At 36.9% G+C, this 19,291-nt stretch overlaps 1 protein-coding gene across 4 annotated transcripts in view; it reads right to left on the bottom strand.

Moving 5' to 3' along the window:
• The window catches only part of LOC115223819 (TBC1 domain family member 22B), an 89,666-nt gene that overhangs the window by 27,556 nt on the left and 42,819 nt on the right, over positions 1-19,291 (bottom strand). For all 4 annotated transcript variants that reach the window (XM_036512752.1, XM_029794495.2, XM_029794494.2 and 1 more), the window contains 4 exons: positions 15,273-15,326; positions 3,107-3,351; positions 2,011-2,211; positions 370-440 (listed from right to left, as the gene is read on the bottom strand). In XM_036512752.1, the coding sequence (XP_036368645.1) occupies positions 370-440; positions 2,011-2,211; positions 3,107-3,351; positions 15,273-15,326 (571 nt within the window). The remainder of the gene's footprint in view (positions 1-369; positions 441-2,010; positions 2,212-3,106; positions 3,352-15,272; positions 15,327-19,291) is intronic.

Here is a 19,291-nt window from a genome sequence, read left to right as displayed (position 1 = left end):
TGATTGGGAAGCAAGCCACACATCATCACCATCATCATTGAGCATCCATTTTCCATGCTAGCATGGGTTAGACAGTTTGACTGGAACTGGCAAACCAGAGAGCTGCACCAGGTTCCAGTCTGTTTTGACTTGGTTTCTATAGCTGGATGCTCTCCCTAATGCCAGCCACTCCATAGAGTGTACTGAGTGCCTTTTATGTCTCACCAGCATGGGTACCTTTCGTGTGTCACTGGCACTGACCCTGACTACAATTTCACTTAGCTTGATGTATCTTCTCAAGCAGAGCAACTCACCAAAAGTCTCAGTCACTTGTCATCACCTCATATTAATAATGCTTTATAAAGAAAAAGAATGCAAAGTTTCACTTACAGATAAAATTTTCCATGCTGTGGGTCTCACTGATTTTGGGATGCCAGACCAACTGAGTTTACGTAATTTTTCTAAGTAACAAAAGAAAAAATATATATGTACAGTCAGAATCAGAGTGATTTATATCACAGGCACAAAGTCAAGATATATACACACACACATAAGGTATATCACTCATCTTAGTCATTTCATATCCATTTTCCATACAGGTACTGGGTTGGATGGGTTGCCAAGGTTGGAGTTGGCACTTATTCAGGAGGTAGTGGTCACTAGCTGGGCTGGAGAACCACATCTTAGTCGCATTTCACTTCTGGCTTGGATTCTATGTTTGGCTTCCAGTTACAAACCACTTTACAAAACACTGATTACATTCCTAGTTGTGTAATTTAGAAGAACGCTTTTCAACAAGGGGGAAATTTGGTAAACAGAAACTAAAAAAAAATGCTCATGTGTGGGTGTGTATGTGTATATATATATATATATATCATCATCATCGTCGTTTAACATCCGTTCTCCATGCTAGCATGGGTTGGACGGTTCGACCGGGGATCTGGGAAGCCAGAAGGCTGCACCAGGCTCCAGTCTGATCTGGCAGTGTTTCTACAGCACTGCCAAATCAGACTGGAGCCTGATATATATATATATATATATAATTTCTATATAAATAAGGATAAGAGCTTTATTTTAAATAGCAATCAAATGAAGTGGCAGCATGGAAAGAAAAAATCTTATAGGTTATAATAATTATCAAAATTATAAATAAGAGTATCTAAGAGATACCACCATGCTAGAAATAGCATGGTACTATCTCTTAGATACCCTTTAATATATATATACAGGGGTTGGACAAAATAATGGAAATGCCTTAAAATTTTAAATAAATTTATTTTAATATGGGATAGGGCTGCCTTTGGCAGAAATTACAGCTTGAATTCTACGAAGTATGGACTCAGAAAGTTTGAATTGTTTCCAAAGGAATTTTTGTCCATTCTTCAGCTAAAACAGTCTCCAGTTCTTATAGTGATGATGGTGGAGGATATCAACACCTTACTTGTTTTTCTAAAATGCACCATAAATGTTCAATAATATTGAGATCTGGGGACTGTGGTGGCCAGATAAACTTCACTAGAATGTTCCTCATGCCATCCAGTAACAAACTTTAGCTGTGTGAATTGGTGCATTGTCATCCTGAAAGATTGTGGTTCCCTCCGGAAACAGTTCCACAACCACAAGATGCATTTGATCAGATACAATGCTTAAATAGTCTTGACTATTAATTCTGCCATGAAGGGAAACCATTGGGCTCACAGGTTAATGTAATCATAGACATACAGAATGACTCAAAGGGCTCACTGGTTAATGTAATCATAGCATACACACTGTGTCTGAAAGACACTAGTTAATGTAATCAAACAATACACACTGTCTGAAAAAGACACACTGGATAATGTAATCATAGACATACACTGTATCTCAAAAGAAAGACCAGATTGTGATAAATAGAACATTTTTTAATCATAGACAGATCTGCCCTATCAGGGATAACCTGGGGTTAACATCAAACTGCAGAAAAACAAAACAAAATAATAAAAACAGCAATGATAATAATAAAGTGAATATTAATTTGAGAATCCTTCTCACCTAAACCTGCATTTGATGATGTTAGTGATGTTAGTAAAGTGTGAAATTTTTCTAATTTAGCAGATTCTCGATCTGGCACTGATGGCTGACCAAACCGCAAAGGCGTAATTCTAGGAGGCTGCCAGTGACTGTTGAGACGCACACCTACACCCGGTCCAGCACCTAAAGAAATGGCTGACGGAATTGCAGTCATGTGACATCCTGTGGGAAAGAAAAGAAGAGAAATCAAATCAAATGAAAGAAACAAAATTATTTAAGAAAGATACAGAAATCTAAACAAAAGCCAAAAATAAAGACATGAGTTCATTCCCAGCCTGAGCTGATCAAGTTAATAAATGAAAACATTTCCTATCAGCATTTTTTGTCACCAGTCACAAGTCTATCCAAAAAGGGTGAAATGAGTTCGCGAGAATGGAGAGAAGAGCAGATGTCAACTTGGGATTTGTGGTTGCTTTCAGACAATTCATGAGGCACCCATTTTCAAAGTTTAGGAACCTTTCCAAGTTGTTGAAGATGACGATGAACAATTGTATGGTTTGAACTAAGCTTTATTGCTAATTTTTCAACTGATAATGCAGGATTTTCTTCAAGTAATCCCTCAAGGAGCTTATCATCAAACTCAACTGGACGTCCTGTTCGATCTTCATCTTCAAGGCTGAAATCTCCATTTCTGAATTTTGCAAACCATCTTCTGCAAGTTCTTTCATTCAAGCATTCTTTCCCATAAACTGAGTGTATGTTTCGAGTCGCTTCGGCTGCAGAGTTTCCTTTTTTTGTACTCATAAAGCATTATGTGCCTCAAATGCACTTTGGATACTTCCATGTTAGAAAGGGTTTTAATCAAAGAAATTTTAATTCCCTTATTCTGTAAAATAATATTTAATTAGTTTAAATGTACACAAATGCATAAAAATAATTTTTAATTCCATTAGACATTCTAAAATACTATTAAATTCCATTCAATTTTAAAAAAGGTAAAATCGGACAGAACTTATGGGATGACCTGATACATACACATAATTGATCTATTAATAAAATTAGTCTAAAACTATAAATAAAATTGGTCTAAAAGCAAAAATTGTGCAGAAGCACCAACCTGATGGGGATTTGACTGGAGATCCCTGTGAGGTACCGTTAAGAGCTTGAAACTGTTTACTGTGATTGTCAAGTACAGCACGTGCAGTCGACTGGACATCCTTTAAGGACATTTGAACAGTGGCCATCAATATTAGATCATCATCGCCATCGTCCCAAGCATCTGATGTCTCATTTTCAAAGTCCCGGAAGGAGTCCTTCGTCTTGTTTTTTAGCTTGTCATCTTTCTTTGGTGTTCCTGGGTTACTAAATTAGGAAAACAAGAGAGGCAAAATATAAAAAGTATTAACAAGAAGTAGGCATGGATGGATGGGTGTGTGTGTGTTTCTAAAAAAAAAAAAGGTTTCTGATAAAATAAAAATGACAAAAAAATTAAATAGTGTTATACATGATTACCACTGACCAGAAATTTTATGAAATTTTTAATAAACAAACTAAAAAAAACAATAAAGAAAAACGGAATGTTTATATTCTATGAATCTTCCTTTCCTTAATTTCAAATCCAAATCACACCTATCATGAAGACATTATTATCTCCCTTGTAATAACAGTCAGCTCAGTGACACACACACAAAAACACACACTCACAGATAGTGTGAGAGAGAGCGGGGGAGGAATATAAATACTAAAGACAAAACAACTTAGGACAAACAATAATATTGGGAAAGGTTAGGGCAGCAAGCTGACAGAATGATTAGCAAGCTGGGCAAAATTCTTAGTGGCATTTTGTCTGTCTATGTTCTGAGTTCAAATTCAGCCATGGTCGACTTCATCTCTTATCCTTTTAGGATCAATAAAATAAGTACCAGCTGAGCACTGGAGTTGATCTAATTGACTTAGCTCCTTCCCCAAAATTGCTGGCCTTGTGCCTAAATTTGAAACCAATATTGGAAAAGGTTGGAAACATATAGAAAATAAAATAAGTAAAATTAGAGTAGTTTTAAGTATATTGCAGAAATTATGTTTCATGTATATGTATATAGAGGCATTCATATGATGTGCAGGTGTATGGATATATATATGCAGGGAGAAGGATTTATAAATTCAGTGTCTACTTTGATTCATTTTTATTCCATATCCAAATATATCAGAGCCAATTTTCAAAAAAGTGCATTTGTTTTATAAAATTTAAACCAGGTTAAAGAGGGAGTGTCAGATATCCATAGAAGACATCCCAGACTGATAACTTGATCTTATACAGATTACTACCAGTAGGGGGAATGTGGGGAAAAGAGAGACTTGCTGAGAGTTACAGTTCTAGAAAAGCAGAATTGGGTAATGTCTGGTGTGATTTGACAAGTGGAAAATGAGACACAATAAAGCTGATGAAAGAGAAGTTGGAACGGTGTACATATACATATATATGACACATATGTATGACATAGGCGCAGGAGTGGCTGTGTGGTAAGTAGCTTGTTTACCAACCACATGGTTCCGGGTTCATTCCCATAGTGTGGCACCTTGGGCAAGTGTCTTCTACTATAGCCTTGGGCCAACCAAAGCCTTATGAGTGGATTTGGTAGACGGAAACTGAAAGAAGCCCGTTGTATATATGTATATATATATATATGTGTGTGTGCGTGTATGTTTGTCCCATCCAACATCGCTTGACAACTGATGCTGGTGTGTTTATGTCCCCATCACTTAGCAGTTCGGCAAAAGAGACCGACAGAATAAGTACTGGGCTTACAAAGAATAAGTCCTGGGTCGAGTTGCTCGATTAAAAACAGTGCTCCAGCATGGCCAGTCAAATGACTGAAACAAGTAAGAGAGAAAGAGATATGAGGCACATTGCTATAGCAAGAAGACCTGCCCACTACAATTGAGATCCTAAAACCAAGATGCTACATAAAAAGCATTGATGTGGGTACTGGTGACACATAAAAAGCACCCAGTACACTCTGTGAAGTTGTTGGTGTTAGGAGGGGCATCCAGCTATGGAAACCAAGACAAGACAGACTATGGAACCTGGTGTGGACCCTGGCCCTGCCAGTTCCTGCCAAGCCATCCAACCCAGGCCTGCATGGAAAACAGACATTACATTTCTGTCTACCAAATTCACTTGTAAGGTTTTGGTTGGTCTGGGACCATGTGGTTGAAAAACCTGTGCTTTGTGAATGAAATTTTGAAAACAGAAACTGTAAAACACTTTTCAGATGCATGTGCACATGCATGTGTGTGTGTGTATGTGTGTAGTTGTATCTGATGAAAATACTAATGTGGTGCATAAGCGCCAAGTTAGGCCACTTTATACCAACCAATAAAGACCAATAAAACAAACATCAAATTAATCACAAAGATCAATATAAACTAAAATCCCAGAAGACAGTGTACCAGCAAGGTCATAGTAAAAAGACTGAAACCAGTAAGAATATAGTATAATTGAGAACTAAGAGTCCTTCCTAAAATGCTGACTATTTCTTCTTACTATGAGATACTAGAAGAGTTCCCTTTTCACTATTTACATTCTCCAAGCAGAGTAACTTCATTGATGTTCTGTTAAAGAACTTGACTGCTGAATACAATAAGGTACCAGTAATTTTAGTGACATAAACTTTGAGTAGTACTAATTGGTACATAGTCAGAGCTGGTTATAAGCCAATTAAATTTGTTCAAAGTAGAGGACCTCATGCACAAGAGAGAGCCAAGTGAAGGTCTCATGCACACGCTCAAGAAGAGGATGCTATGATAAACTTTTAGTACATCATTGTGGCTAATGGTAGAGCTTCAAAATTTCAACACTTTTTTGCTGGGACTGGTGTACTACATGAAGCATAAAACATCAATCTTTAGCTTTTGTAGAGAAGAAGGCCCTACTGACAATTCTCTAATTGGGCCCAGCACTTCCTAGTGCTGGCCCTGCACACACAAACAATTAAACCAATTAGATAGACACGTTTAAACTGGGCCCTGCATCAAGAGAGGGCCCCACACACACAACTGAAGGATGCTATGATGAATTTTTAATATATCATTGTGGCTAATGGTTGAGCCTCAAGCCCTCAACATTCTTTGGCTGGGACTGGTATACTACATGAAGCTTAAAACATCAATCTTCAGCTTTTGTAGAGTAGAGGGCTCCAACTACAATTCTCTAATTGGGACCTGCACTTCCTAACACCAGCCCTGTCAATATAGTATAAGCAGTTCCATCATAAATTCCAGTCCTTGTTGTAGCATGGTGGCTTGTGTGCCTCACTGTCCCTAAGAACTATGCCAGCAGATCACAAACTCCTTGTAGGGCCTCCCGTGATGGACAGGTCAAAACATAGAGGCCAGACTAAAAGGGATCACTTCTTCCCAGAGGTAGAAAAGCATTTATATAGGGGCAACATACCAACCTATAAAAATGCAAAGTTACAGGTGCAGGCATGGCTGGGTGGTAAGAAGCTTGCTTCCCAACCACATGGTTCCAGGTTCATTCTCATTGCATGGCACCTTACGCAAGTGCCTTCAACTACAGCCTCAAGCCAACCAAAGCCTTGTGAGTGGACCCCTCTGATTCCTCTTTAACTCAGGTGGGCCCTCATGGTCATTCCATGTTTAAAAAATCCTATTATACTTTTATAATTAAATATTGTTAGGAATTAAGTTTGCTTCCCAATCACATAGTGCCAGTTTCAGTCCCTCGTGTGGCACCTTGGGCAAGTGTTCTACTACAGCCTCAAGCTGACCAAAGCCTTATGAGTAGATTTGGTAAACGGAAACTGAAAGAAGCCTCTCGTGTGCATGTGTGTGTGTCAGTATTTGTACCCCCACTTCCACTTAACAGGTGCTGGTGTGTTTATATCCCTTTAGCAGTTCAGCAAAAGAAACCAACAGAATAAGTATCAGGCTATAAAAAAAATAAGTACTGGGGTTGATTCATTCGACTAAAAATTCTTCAAGGCAGTGCCCCAGCATGTCCACAGTCTAAGGACTGAAACAAGTAAAAGATAAAAAAAAATATTTTGTGTATTGTAGAAGTATAGCCAATTATTAAAATTCATATTTTAATGACAAAATCTTATGTGGACCCCCAAGCACCATACAGACCCCCAAGGGCCATAAGGACTCCAGTTGAGAACCACTGATATGAAGAACACCTTGTTACAAAGAACCGTTGACAAAATATCAAACTTCAGAATCACTGACAGCTGACAAGTTGACTGCTTCAAATGCAATCTAGACTATGGAAAGTAGGGTGATATATTGGCTGATAATAAATTATGCTTGTTTCATATGGTGTAATTAGTTAAACTAATTTATTATTTTATTTACTTCCCATTACTTTTTGTGTATTTTTAAGTGTTATTTCCTATTTACTTCTATTACTTACTTTTACTTGTTTCAGTCATTTGACTGCGGCCATGCTGGAGCACCGCCTTTAGTCGAGCAAATCGACCCCAGGACTTATTCTTTGTAAGCCCAGTACTTATTCTATCGGTCTCTTTTGCCGAACCGCTAATTGACGGGGACGTAAACACACTAGCATCGGTTGCCAAGCAATGCTAGGGGGACAAACACAGACACACAAACATACACACACATACATATATATATAAATATACATATATACGACAGGCTTCTTTCAGTTTCTGTCTACCAAATCCACTCACAAGGCATTGGTCGGCCCGGGGCTATAGCAAAAGACATTGCCCAAGATGCCACGCAGTGGGACTGAACCTGGAACCATGTGGTTGGTTAGCAAGCTACTTACCACACAGCCACTCCTGCACCTATCTAGAAATCAAATGACTACTATTCCCTTCAAACATTGCTTTTGTGATGTGGACATCAATGTTTTGAAACTGACCTGTTTGCCATCACATTTCAGACAGATTCAGCAAGTACTCTGCTAAGGACCACAGATTTGCAGTGTGCTCAGAGGAATTCTTTTGGGTTTGAATAAATGTATGAAAAGCAAAGTTTGAAGGAGGAAAGAGTGGGAGAAAGTTGTGACAAAAGAGTTAGCAGAAGTTTGCCATTACCTTCTGCCAGAGCCGCGTGGAGTTTAGGTGTTTCGCTCATAAACACACACATTGCCCGGTCTGAGATTCGAACCCGCGATCCCTCGACCGCGAGTCCGCTGCTCTAACCACTAGGCCATGCTATCAAATGATATCAAATTTTGGCACAAGGCCAGCAATTTCGGAGAGAGAGAAATCGATTACATAAAGCCCAGTACTCAAGTAATATTTATTTCACTGACCCCAAAAGGATGAAAAGTAAAGTCGACTTCAGCAGAATTTGAACTCAGAATTTAAAGATGGACGAAATGCCGCTAAGCTAGTAACGATTCTGTCAGCTCATCACCTTAGTATCTGCTATTAAATAATAATATTTTCTAACATAGGCTACAAATTTAGTGGGAGGGAGTTAATTATATTAGTAATTGTTTCTCATTTAGGAGGCATAAGGACAGCAATTAAGATAGGGAGGGGTCTAGCTTATCACATCAACCCCAGTACTTGGCTGCTACTCTGTCTCATAAACCTCAGAAGGATGAAAGTCTGAGTTGACCTTCGCAGGATTTGAACACAAAATGTAAAGGCTTATAAGTCAATACTGCAAGACATTTTTGTTCGATAATAATTTCTTACTAAAGTACTTGACCAATCATAGAAGAGGGGGGGGATACCAAGGAAGGTGGGAAGGATGTTGGAGAGAAGGACAAATTTACTGGTGTTTATTTTTCAAACATGGAAATATTGATAAAACTGATCACAGCAGAAATAAAAATATAAAACCAAAAAAAAAAAAAAAAAGGAAAAGAAAAATCTAGATAGTGGAGCAGAATTAAGCTTCTATCTTATGATTTGCTGGGTCTGTAAGAAGGGCTTTTGCAAACCATCTTTAAACCTCTTGAACCATTGTAGATCAACACCTGCAGGAAAGGCATGAATGAGAAAGGAATTCCAGAGAGCTGATGTTCTGTGAAGGGAGGACTAAAACCTAATGGTTAGTACAAAGCTGGGGTGGGTGTACAACTTAAGGATGATAGGTAAATGAAGAAATAAGTGGGATGGAAGTACTTGAGACAAGGTAGCATAAGCCAAGACAACCCCCAAGGAGCAAACAAACCCATTTATAATCAGAAGAAAAGTCAGAGAGACAAAAAAACAACATGGCTGTGGGCCATGAACCAGAAGCTTGAATGTGTCTGTGAGTGACTTTACACCAATCAGTTGGCTGGTCCTCTTCTGCGTGCTGTCTGAAGGTCTAACAAGTGATTCAGATTGAAGGAGACATGGACACACCAAGCAGTTATGATTTAACAACTGAATGTCTACTTTTCATTATTGGTGACTCTCATTGCAGTTGAACTAATTCAACTGGTGCAGGTACAAGGTTTCTCATGAAGACCCCAAAACATCTCATGGCATAAATATAAGACCAATGCAGAGATTTATGGGACTTACTCAATCTACCTCTACTACTATTGCTCAATACAAGCTAGGCTTTACTGGCTACTGACTGCTATTGTAGTGAACTACAAGACCTTAGATGTCTTATCTTGGAGATGTCTAATAGAGAAAGACAACCACTCAGTTATATTGATGTTACTGGCAGAGACACATATCAAGAAATTGATGAGCTACCAAAACTAAAAAGAACCAGAGTTTCCTGCCACAAAATTGTGAACAGCGTCTCTGTTGTAAACATTTGAAGAAGAAGAATTCAACTGCAATAACAATGACACAAGTTTTTTCAAGTCTCTTTAGTGAATAAGCATTTCATCTGATACAAGTAGGCATTGACTGGTTAGAACTATTGTTAAAGACGTTCCAGCCATAACCATCCTGTCATTTTTGTACAGAACGAGACAATTGGGCATGGCTGTTTGGCTGCTGGTGATTTGGCATGGCTGACTGGACACAGAACCTGATTTGGTGACTACTTTCTGGTACTGGAGGCAAGCATATGCATTCACACAAACACACAGGTGTGCATGCATAAAAATGTACACATACAGATAAAAAAGAAATATGTTCATACACATAAGCAGGGAGAATGGATGGGAGAGAAACATTAAAATGGCTAATGACAAATAAGTCAGCATTGAATCAGTGACACTAAATAGGCAGAGCTAAAACATCTGATATTCCTTTTTATGGACCCATGACAACATTGTGTAGCTTCATTTTCTAAGTGTCATTTGATAGAGCTTCAACTTATTACAAGCAGGTCAAGCAACCATATAGAAAACTCTCTTTTTGTCATACATGTAACAAGTAGCCATTTTTGAAATAAAGTGCGAATCGGCAATATGACGTAATATCGTATTGCCGAAGAGTAATTATTTTCGTTTTTTCCATTGGTTAATATAACTGCTCAAATAAGGATTCTAAAAAGATACGTAAAGAATATTTGTAATGGATTTCGATTCTTTTAAGTCAAGTTGAGCAGTTATAAAAACCCTGGATTTTGGGAAAAACTTTAGTGTTTGTTGGATGTAACTGAACTCCACGACACTCTCTCCTTTGAGACATACACATGTTAAATTTCTTGTGTATATAATGTCGGAATTACATTAACCCTTTTTTTGTTACTAAATTTCTACTGAAATGCATAGCTTTTCATCATCATCGTTTAATGTCTGTCTTCCATGCTTTTGTTACAATTAATTTTGAAAATAATGAAGAATTTTGGTAAAAGAACATTGTCATTATCAAACTGAGTATGAACCATAAATTAACACAGAAATTTCAATGGAAAGTTTCAGATTACTTTTAAAACAGTAAGTTTAAAATCACGGAACCAGGGGCAGTCTTAGGCAACTAGTAATCAAAACAGTTACATAATGCTGTTAGATACAAAATACTAATTCTTTTTCACCTGTGTAAATATTGATCTCTATCATGTCAATCAATAAGTTTTATTTGGAGAAAAATAAAGACAAAAAAACCAAAACAAAGACATCACTTTTGAAACAGATGGCAATACACATTGAAATATTATATAGAAGAGACACGTATGAAATTTGAGGCTTATCCCAACACTCATTCAGTTATATAACTGGTAGAATTATTTAACTGAATATCCACCAAATGGTTAACAAATGAATAACTAGAATAAAAATTTTCTATACCTATATGGGAGCTGAATGTATTTTATAACCCCAACTATAATAATTATGTACATGGTGAGAATCTGAGTACATTTTGTACAACTAATAAATACACATATGGGGTAGTATTTGGATGTATTTTGCACTACTAATATATCTGCCATATATATATATATATATATATATATATGTATATATCTTTTACTTTCATTTTTTCTTTTACTTGTTTCAGTCATTTGACTGTGGCACCGCCTTTAGTCGAGCAAATCGGCCCCAGAACTTATTCTTTGTAAGCCTAGTACTTATTCTATCGGTCTCTTTTGCCAAACCACTAAGTTACAGGGACATAAACGCACAAGCATTAGTTGTCAAGCGATGTTGGGGGGACAAACACACACACAAACATACATAACATATAATACAGGCTTCTTTCAGTTTCCATCTACCAAATCCACTAACATGGCTTTGGTCGACCCAAGGCTATAGTAGAAGACACTTGCCTAAGGTGCCACGCAGTGGGACTGAACCCGGAACCATGTGGTTGGTAAGCAAGCTACTTACCACACAGCCACTCCTATATATAGGATGGTTGTCTACTCCTTATGCATGAAAAAGTCTATGTTAATACAACAATGATATTGATGATGTGGTCAAGTACTTGAATACATTTTGTACAATTAACTACAATACCAACAGGTATGGTGAGCATTATTTACATTTGACGGATATTTGTCCTCATTTTATTCGTTGTTAACACAATGTTTCAGCTTAGGAATGAGAACCCAGGTTCGAAATTTCCCCAAGACACCAGATGAAGGCTTGAGGGTATATCAGCCGAAACATTGTGTTAACAACAAACAAGATGAGGACAAATATCTGTCTAATGTAAATAATGTACATAATTCCTCATCTCTTAAATATAGAACAGGTATGGTGAGTATTTGGATATATTTTTGCACTACTTAACAACCATAACCACTAATATTAGAAAGAAATTCCCGTTACTATGTAGCTTTGCTCGTGTGCACATATATTAATTGCATTTTCCACTATAAGCTGTTATAGTCACCAACACCTCAAACAAATCTTGTTGCTATGTAACTACACAATATAAACATATTTGCAATGGATGTATAACTAATTTCATTTTGCATACAACCTGTATTTCTACTGAGTAATATATAATGTATTATTGTACATGATTTTGTATAAACCATAACTGTCCATATAAACAATCAACATAATTACGGGAAGAGCAAAAATTTCAAAATAACCATAAAAAGAGTATTTTCTAATTTGCTTAGTAATCAGTGACAGAACTTGTACATTCTGGTTTCATCAGCCGAGAATAATGAAAAACATTAACTTTGTATAATTAAATCAAAACTTCTTGAGAACCTTTCAGTTGTAGATATTTATCTATCAATACTGTAATTTAAACAATTCAGTTACTGGTTTATTATCCGGATAAAAGATCATACGTGTGTAGTGGGGCAGGGGGAGACTGAATCAATAAATCAACTTAGTGGACAAACTAAACATAAGCAACAAATTGCTGAGGTAAATTACTCAGAGACTCCATCTGTACAAAAACACGATAGTTAAGTTACTATTAACATATTGAGTTAGTACTGATAGTTTATTATTTAACCAAAACTTTCACAATTAAGAAGCTTTCATTTAATTATATAAAGTACATGGTTCTCAAATGTTTCTCACCATTCAAGATTAAAGAAGCCAGAACATACAAATTTTATCACTGATTGCTATGAATCGTTAGCACGCCAGACAAAATGTTTAGAGGCATTTCCTATCTTTACATTCTGGGTTCAAATTCTGCTGAGGTCAACTTTGCCTTTTATCCTTTCAGAGTCAATGAAGTGAGGACCAGTCAAGCACTGAGGTCAATGTAATCAACTAGCCTGCCCCCACCCAAAATTGCAGGCCTTGTGTCTATAGCGGAAAGGATTATTTTGAAACTTTGCACTTCTTGTAATTATTTTGGCTCTTTACTTAAATAGTTGTGGTTTGTACAAAATTTGAATTATACAATGGAAGCAGATCTAGAATGAAAAAAACTCTATGCTTCTCCCTTTATACTCCAGACTAGTTGATCTGATGTTTTGGAAGTGATAAAAATACACTGCAAAGCTGCAAAAACAGTGAAATACATATCTGTCAATCTAACAGTCACTTCTGATGTGATCTTGTATTGTCTAGCCCAGAAGTATCTTTATTTGTTTCAGGCATTAGACTATGGCCATGCTGGGGTACCAACTTCAAAGTGATTTTTTCCCCAAGATTATTCCACACATCTTCAAAAGAGCAGAATTAGGAGGCAGTTCACTGACACGGAATTTAAAAAAAAGTTCACTCTTTGTCATTCAGCGTTGTTTCCATAGGTGCGTAAATACACACACACATGCTTTCTACAGTTTCCAACTAACAAATATGCTTACCAGGCACTGACCAGCCTGGGGCTACAATAAAAGACACTCAACCAAGGTGTTATGTGATGGGACTGAACTGGAGACCATGTGATTGAAAAGCAGATTCTCAGCCACATGTGTGTTTACACATATGTTTCATAACTTAGCAATTTTATAAAGAGGCCATAGAAGATGTACCCTCCTTAAAAATAAATAATGGGTTTGTATGATCATCTAAACCCCTGAATTCCTTGCCCAACATGACTATTCCCCAATAACAGAAACCAGTGAAAATAATCAACCTATCCCTCCCCTGACATTGCTGGCCTTGTGCCAAAATTTGAAAGCATCATTATTATTACTACTACTGAGTGAGAGGGCAGTGTATGTCATCGAAGTGACACTGGGGTAAAATATATGAAGCCCAGTATACCCATCATGACTACCCCTCTGATAAGAGTACACCAGGAACATGCATCACAACCATGTGTGCATGACATGGTGATCTCATTTCAAGTGCATGACCTTGCAGGTGTAGCTCAAAATTTTCTTCAGCTCGAGTAGCCCATCCCGCTCAAAAGGTCTCTGAATAAGAGTTAAGGATGTCGAACAAAACACCAATGTTTCCAGAAGTGTTTTCTCCAAATCCCAAAGAATTCCTCTCAATACATGGCTATGATGCTCCCCCACTACATCTGCTCATGATCAGAGATGCACATATCATCAGCCACCAAGGGACATGCTCAACTGGTTACGGTCAAACAACTGACAAACTAGTGGTATTGAGCAGAATGTTTGCTGTAGTCCATCTTTCATACCAAGACAAAACAATGTACATGATAACACTTCCAATCAATTAAGATCAAAAGCCATGAGAGTCACTGTCTGATTATTATCATCTTAAAGCAGTGAGATGGCAGAATTGTGTGTAGGGCAAAATGCTTGGTGGCATTTTGTCTGTTCAAATGCTACCAGAATCAACTTAGCCTTTCATCCTATGGGGATCAATAAATTTGTGCCAAAATTGAAACCATCATCATTATTATTACTATTAAGGTAGTGAGCTAGCAGAGTCGTTAGCATGCCAGGCAACATGCTTAGCGGCATTTCGTCCATCCTTACATTCTGAGTTCAAATTCTGCCAGAGTCGACTTTGCCTTCATCCTTTTGGGGTCAATAAAAAAAGTACTAGTTACACACTGGGGTAAATGTAATTGACTTTCTCCATCGCTTTTTAGAAATCCTTTGATAGAACAGTATACCTGTAATCTCATACGAATACATCCTGTCCTGGTAAAGACATGTTTTCAAATGAAGTTAAGTACCAGTGCCATGTTAAAAGCACCCAGCACACACTTAAGTGGTTGGTGTAAGGAAGGGCATCCAGTCGTAGAACCCAAGCTAAATCAGACTGGAGCCTGGTGAAGCACTCTTGCTTACTAGTTCTGGTCAAACATTGTCAGCATGGAAAACAGATGTTAAAGAATGATGATGGTGATAAAGTAAATATCAAAGGATATATACTATCAAAGGTTTTCTAAAAACCAATTTATTTGGACCCTATTCATATGCAACTAAAGTATTTTCTTTGAAAAGATTTAAAAAAAAAAAGAAAAGGCAGTAATGTCATTCATTATAAAAACAAATCAGCTTCTCGTGAAAATAAACAACTCAATTTGTATACATACCTGATAGGTCGTTCAATACGTGGTGGGTGTTGTGCGCCATAAACTGGCTTGATACTAAAAAAGAGAGAGAAGGAAAAATTTCAATAATTTATAACTCAGTGTTCAGCAATAAATCCCATTTAACAATTTCACAATAAAAATGTTCAAACTATATTTATTATTTATATTTACATGACCAACGTGTTTGTTTTGTAGAGAAAAGAGATATAAGGTGTTAGTAAATAAGCCTGGGTGGTGTTAGAGCAGGAAAACAAGGTTGAAAGTCAGGTAAAGTTTCAAAGCTTAATTGGATTCTTGATCCTGTATTTTGAAGATGTTGTTCCAATAACCAACTGCTATGAAGCTGCAGTTTAATATAAGCTTTTGATTACTTCAGCCTTTCCAAGTGATAGCACCCCTAAAACAATACACTTTAATCTGTACCATCTTGATTTAGCATAAAAGGGTGAGGTGGGTTATTTTTAAGACAATAGTTTAATACCTGTAGTAGAAAAAATAAAATAAAATTGCTGTCCATCAGCTAGGAATCTGCTATGTTTTTCAATTTCCAAATAACAATGATTTTTGAAAGCGTGATCAAGAGTTAGCTTTGCTATGCAGGAGAATGGTAAACCAAGAGGCTGCCATACCTTTCTGAAGGGCATCAGAGAAAGAAATAAATAGATCCACAAAATAAGGTCATAAACTGGCTTTCAAAAGAAGGACGACTGTTTTCAATGTAAAAAGTTTAAAGCAAATGAAATTTAGTAAATTGTCCAGAAATTAATTGGGTAAAATAAAGTAACATATACGCCAATGGGAAGGAAAACCATAGGAAGGAACCTTTGATTTCAATGAGGTGAAAATATGATTAAATATATTTACACATGTCCCAATGAGTATGATGTGGCATGATTGTCTAGCCTGGCTTTTAGTTACATTGGTCTTTCACTGGCTGAAACACTTGCACATGCCATGACTACAGATAATAGAAGTAGTTTTCTAACTAAACTGGTTGGTCCTGGCCATTGACAGTTGTTTGTTGTCAGCATCTGGTGATATTCCCCATTGATTCAATGAATTCATTTGCCAAAATAGTTATACCCGAGACACAATATAATCATTGTAGTTTCAAAGAGGATTAAGATTGTTATAGAAATTACTTTATAAAGAAGGCTTTGGTCAGTCAAATGAAACACGGTGGGTTGATGCTAGTTTAGTTGAATTTTTCCTCTCAGTGGGCATGGCTGTGTAGTAAGAAGTTTGCTTCCCAACCACATAGTTCTGGGTTCACTCCCACTGCATGGCAACTTGAGCAAGTGTCTTCTATTATAGCCTCAGGCCAACCAAAACATGAGTGGATTTGTTAACAAAAACTGAAAGAAGACCATCAAATATATGTGCGTGTGAGTGTGTTTTTCCCCCACCACTGCTTGACAACCAGTGTTGGTGTGATTACATCCCCATAACTAAGCGGTTCAGCAAAGACACCAATGGAATAAGTACCAGGCTTAAAAAGAAAACAAGTAATGGGGTTGATTAGTTCAACTAAAATTCCTCAAGGTGGTGCCCCCAGCATGGCCACAGTCTAATGACTGAAACAAGGAAAAGATAAAAGATATCCCACTGTACTGGTTTTAGACGAGTGCTGATGTTGTATGGTATATATGATGCAAGTAGATTTTTCAGCAAACAGAAGTTATGACAATTAAAATTTCCAATTAGAGTTGAATTATTTTTCAATACCACAGAGAAAATAAAGAAACTAGGCAGAGAAGGATTATCAAGCAGGCTTTACAAGCTACACCTTCTCCAACAACTTGAAATTATCTCAATCTCATTTAACGCCCTTCACTTTGATGATGATGATGATCAGTGCTTCTCAACAGGGGTCCAGACAAGATTTTGTAATTAAACTCCATGTGCAATAAATTGGTTATACTTCTACAATGCACAAAACAGGCATGGCTGTATGTTAAGAAGTTTGTCTCCCAACCATGTGGCTCCAGGTTCAGTTCCACTGCATGGCACCTCAGGCAAGTATCTTCTACAATAGCCCCAGGCTCACCAAAGCCTTGTGAGTGGATTTGGTAAACAGAAACTGAAAGAAGCCCATCATGTATGTGTGTGTGTGTGTGTGAACTACTAACAACACATCATAATAACAACATCATCTAGCTTACAGTGAAATGTAAATCTTATCACTTCAAAGTCTATTACATCACCTGATGATGCTCCTTTGCACCGTGAGATGCATCTGATGCAATTACATCGTTCCCCAATCACTGAGAAGTAGTGCAGTAGTAGCCAAAACAATTGTGCTAAATTAAGCTTCCAGTTACACTGTCTTCTGTACCAATCATTTAGAATAAATATACGTGTGTGTGTGTGTGTGTTTGTCCCCCAACATGGTTTGACAACTGGTGTTGGTTTGTTTACATCCCTGTAACTGAGCAGTTCAGAAAAAAGAGACCAAAAGCATAAGTACTAGCTTTAAAAAAAAAATTCTGGGGTCGATTTGTTTGGCTAAAACCCTTCAAGGTAGCGCTCCAGCATGGCTGCAGTCAAATGATTGAAATAAGTAAATTATAAAAAAATGAGACAATTCCTAAAACCATCTAATTATAAAAAATATTGTAAGATTCTTTAAAACATTGAATGGCTATGGGGGTCCACAGGAGTAAAATGGGAATCAAAAGGGGTCCACAGGTGGAAAAATGTTTGAGAATCACTGATGATAATGGGTGTCATCAGTGTTGTCATCACTACTTCCTAACACAGGCAAAAGGCCATAAATTTTGGAGTAGAGAAAAAATTAAATTGACCTCAAATACTTATTTTAATGGACCATGAAGGATGATAGGCAAAGTCAATCACAGTGGGGTTTGAACTTGGAATGAAGAGCACCAGAATAAATACTACAAAGCATGTTGCTTGATGTTCGTGACAACAGTTTCTCAATTAGGCACAAGACCTCAATTCTTGGAGAACTTGCTATGCCCACAATTTTAAATAGTTTGAGGCTATGTGGTTAGTATTTAAATGTTTTGTGGGGTACTACTAACAATATACACATATATAGTCAATATTTTAACGTATTTCAACACTATTAACTTTTCATACATATGTGATCAGTATTTGAATGTATTTCGAGTACTTCTATTATTCACCAATATCTGAAACAAAAAAATTCTTGTTATATACATCTATGAACATCAACATATTTTTCTACATGGGTGGTTGGTAGTTCAATGTATTTTGCAGTTATTATAAGCACCAATATCTGAAAATAAATTGTGTTGCTGACAACATTTGAGTATGAACCTGTTTCTGTTGCATTTCATTTAATGGTTAACTGATTTTATTTCTTGTACAACCAGTCGCTTCACTATTATATATCTCAATAACTTGTGGCAAAAAAAAAGGGAAAACTTTAAAACAAAATTTAAAAAAGCAAGAAGAAATTCTATTTTGGTAAGCTGTCACTGATAAAAGAAACTTCAGTTTCTTGGCTTGTAGAAGCTTCTGAGAGACTATGGTGGTAACAAGGGAAGTCAACCAACCAAACTGATAAAAACAGACATTTTCTTATTTTTTATTGTAGTTGTTTTTTTATATATAATAGTAGTTTTTTAAAAATTTCAGGTCAGTTCTGGTTCAACAGAACTGTGATCAAAAGCATCCCACTGAGAATCACTGTCACCTAGTGCATCTAGGATTACATTATCCAATGTGCTCTCCCCAACTTTTATATTTTATCTTATGTTATTTTACACATATGGTTGTGTGATTAAGAAGCTCACTTTGTAACCATGTGGTTTTGGGTTCAGTCCCACTGCACTGTACCTTGGGCAAGTGTCTGTTACTATAGCCCCAGGCCAACCAAAGCCTTGTAAGTGGATTTAGTAGATGGAAACTGTAAGTCTGTTGTGTGTGTGTGTGTGTGTGTATATATATATATATATATATAGTGTGTGTGTGTGTGTGTGTTTACCGTCCTCTGCTTGACAAGTGGTGTCAATTTGTTTACATCCCAGTAA

This window comes from Octopus sinensis, linkage group LG24 (assembly GCF_006345805.1).
Source record: "Octopus sinensis linkage group LG24, ASM634580v1, whole genome shotgun sequence".
In the NCBI taxonomy this organism is placed as follows: domain Eukaryota; kingdom Metazoa; phylum Mollusca; class Cephalopoda; order Octopoda; family Octopodidae; genus Octopus; species Octopus sinensis.
Note: the sequence above shows the minus strand (reverse complement) of the source record. Positions and strands in the feature narration are given on the sequence as shown.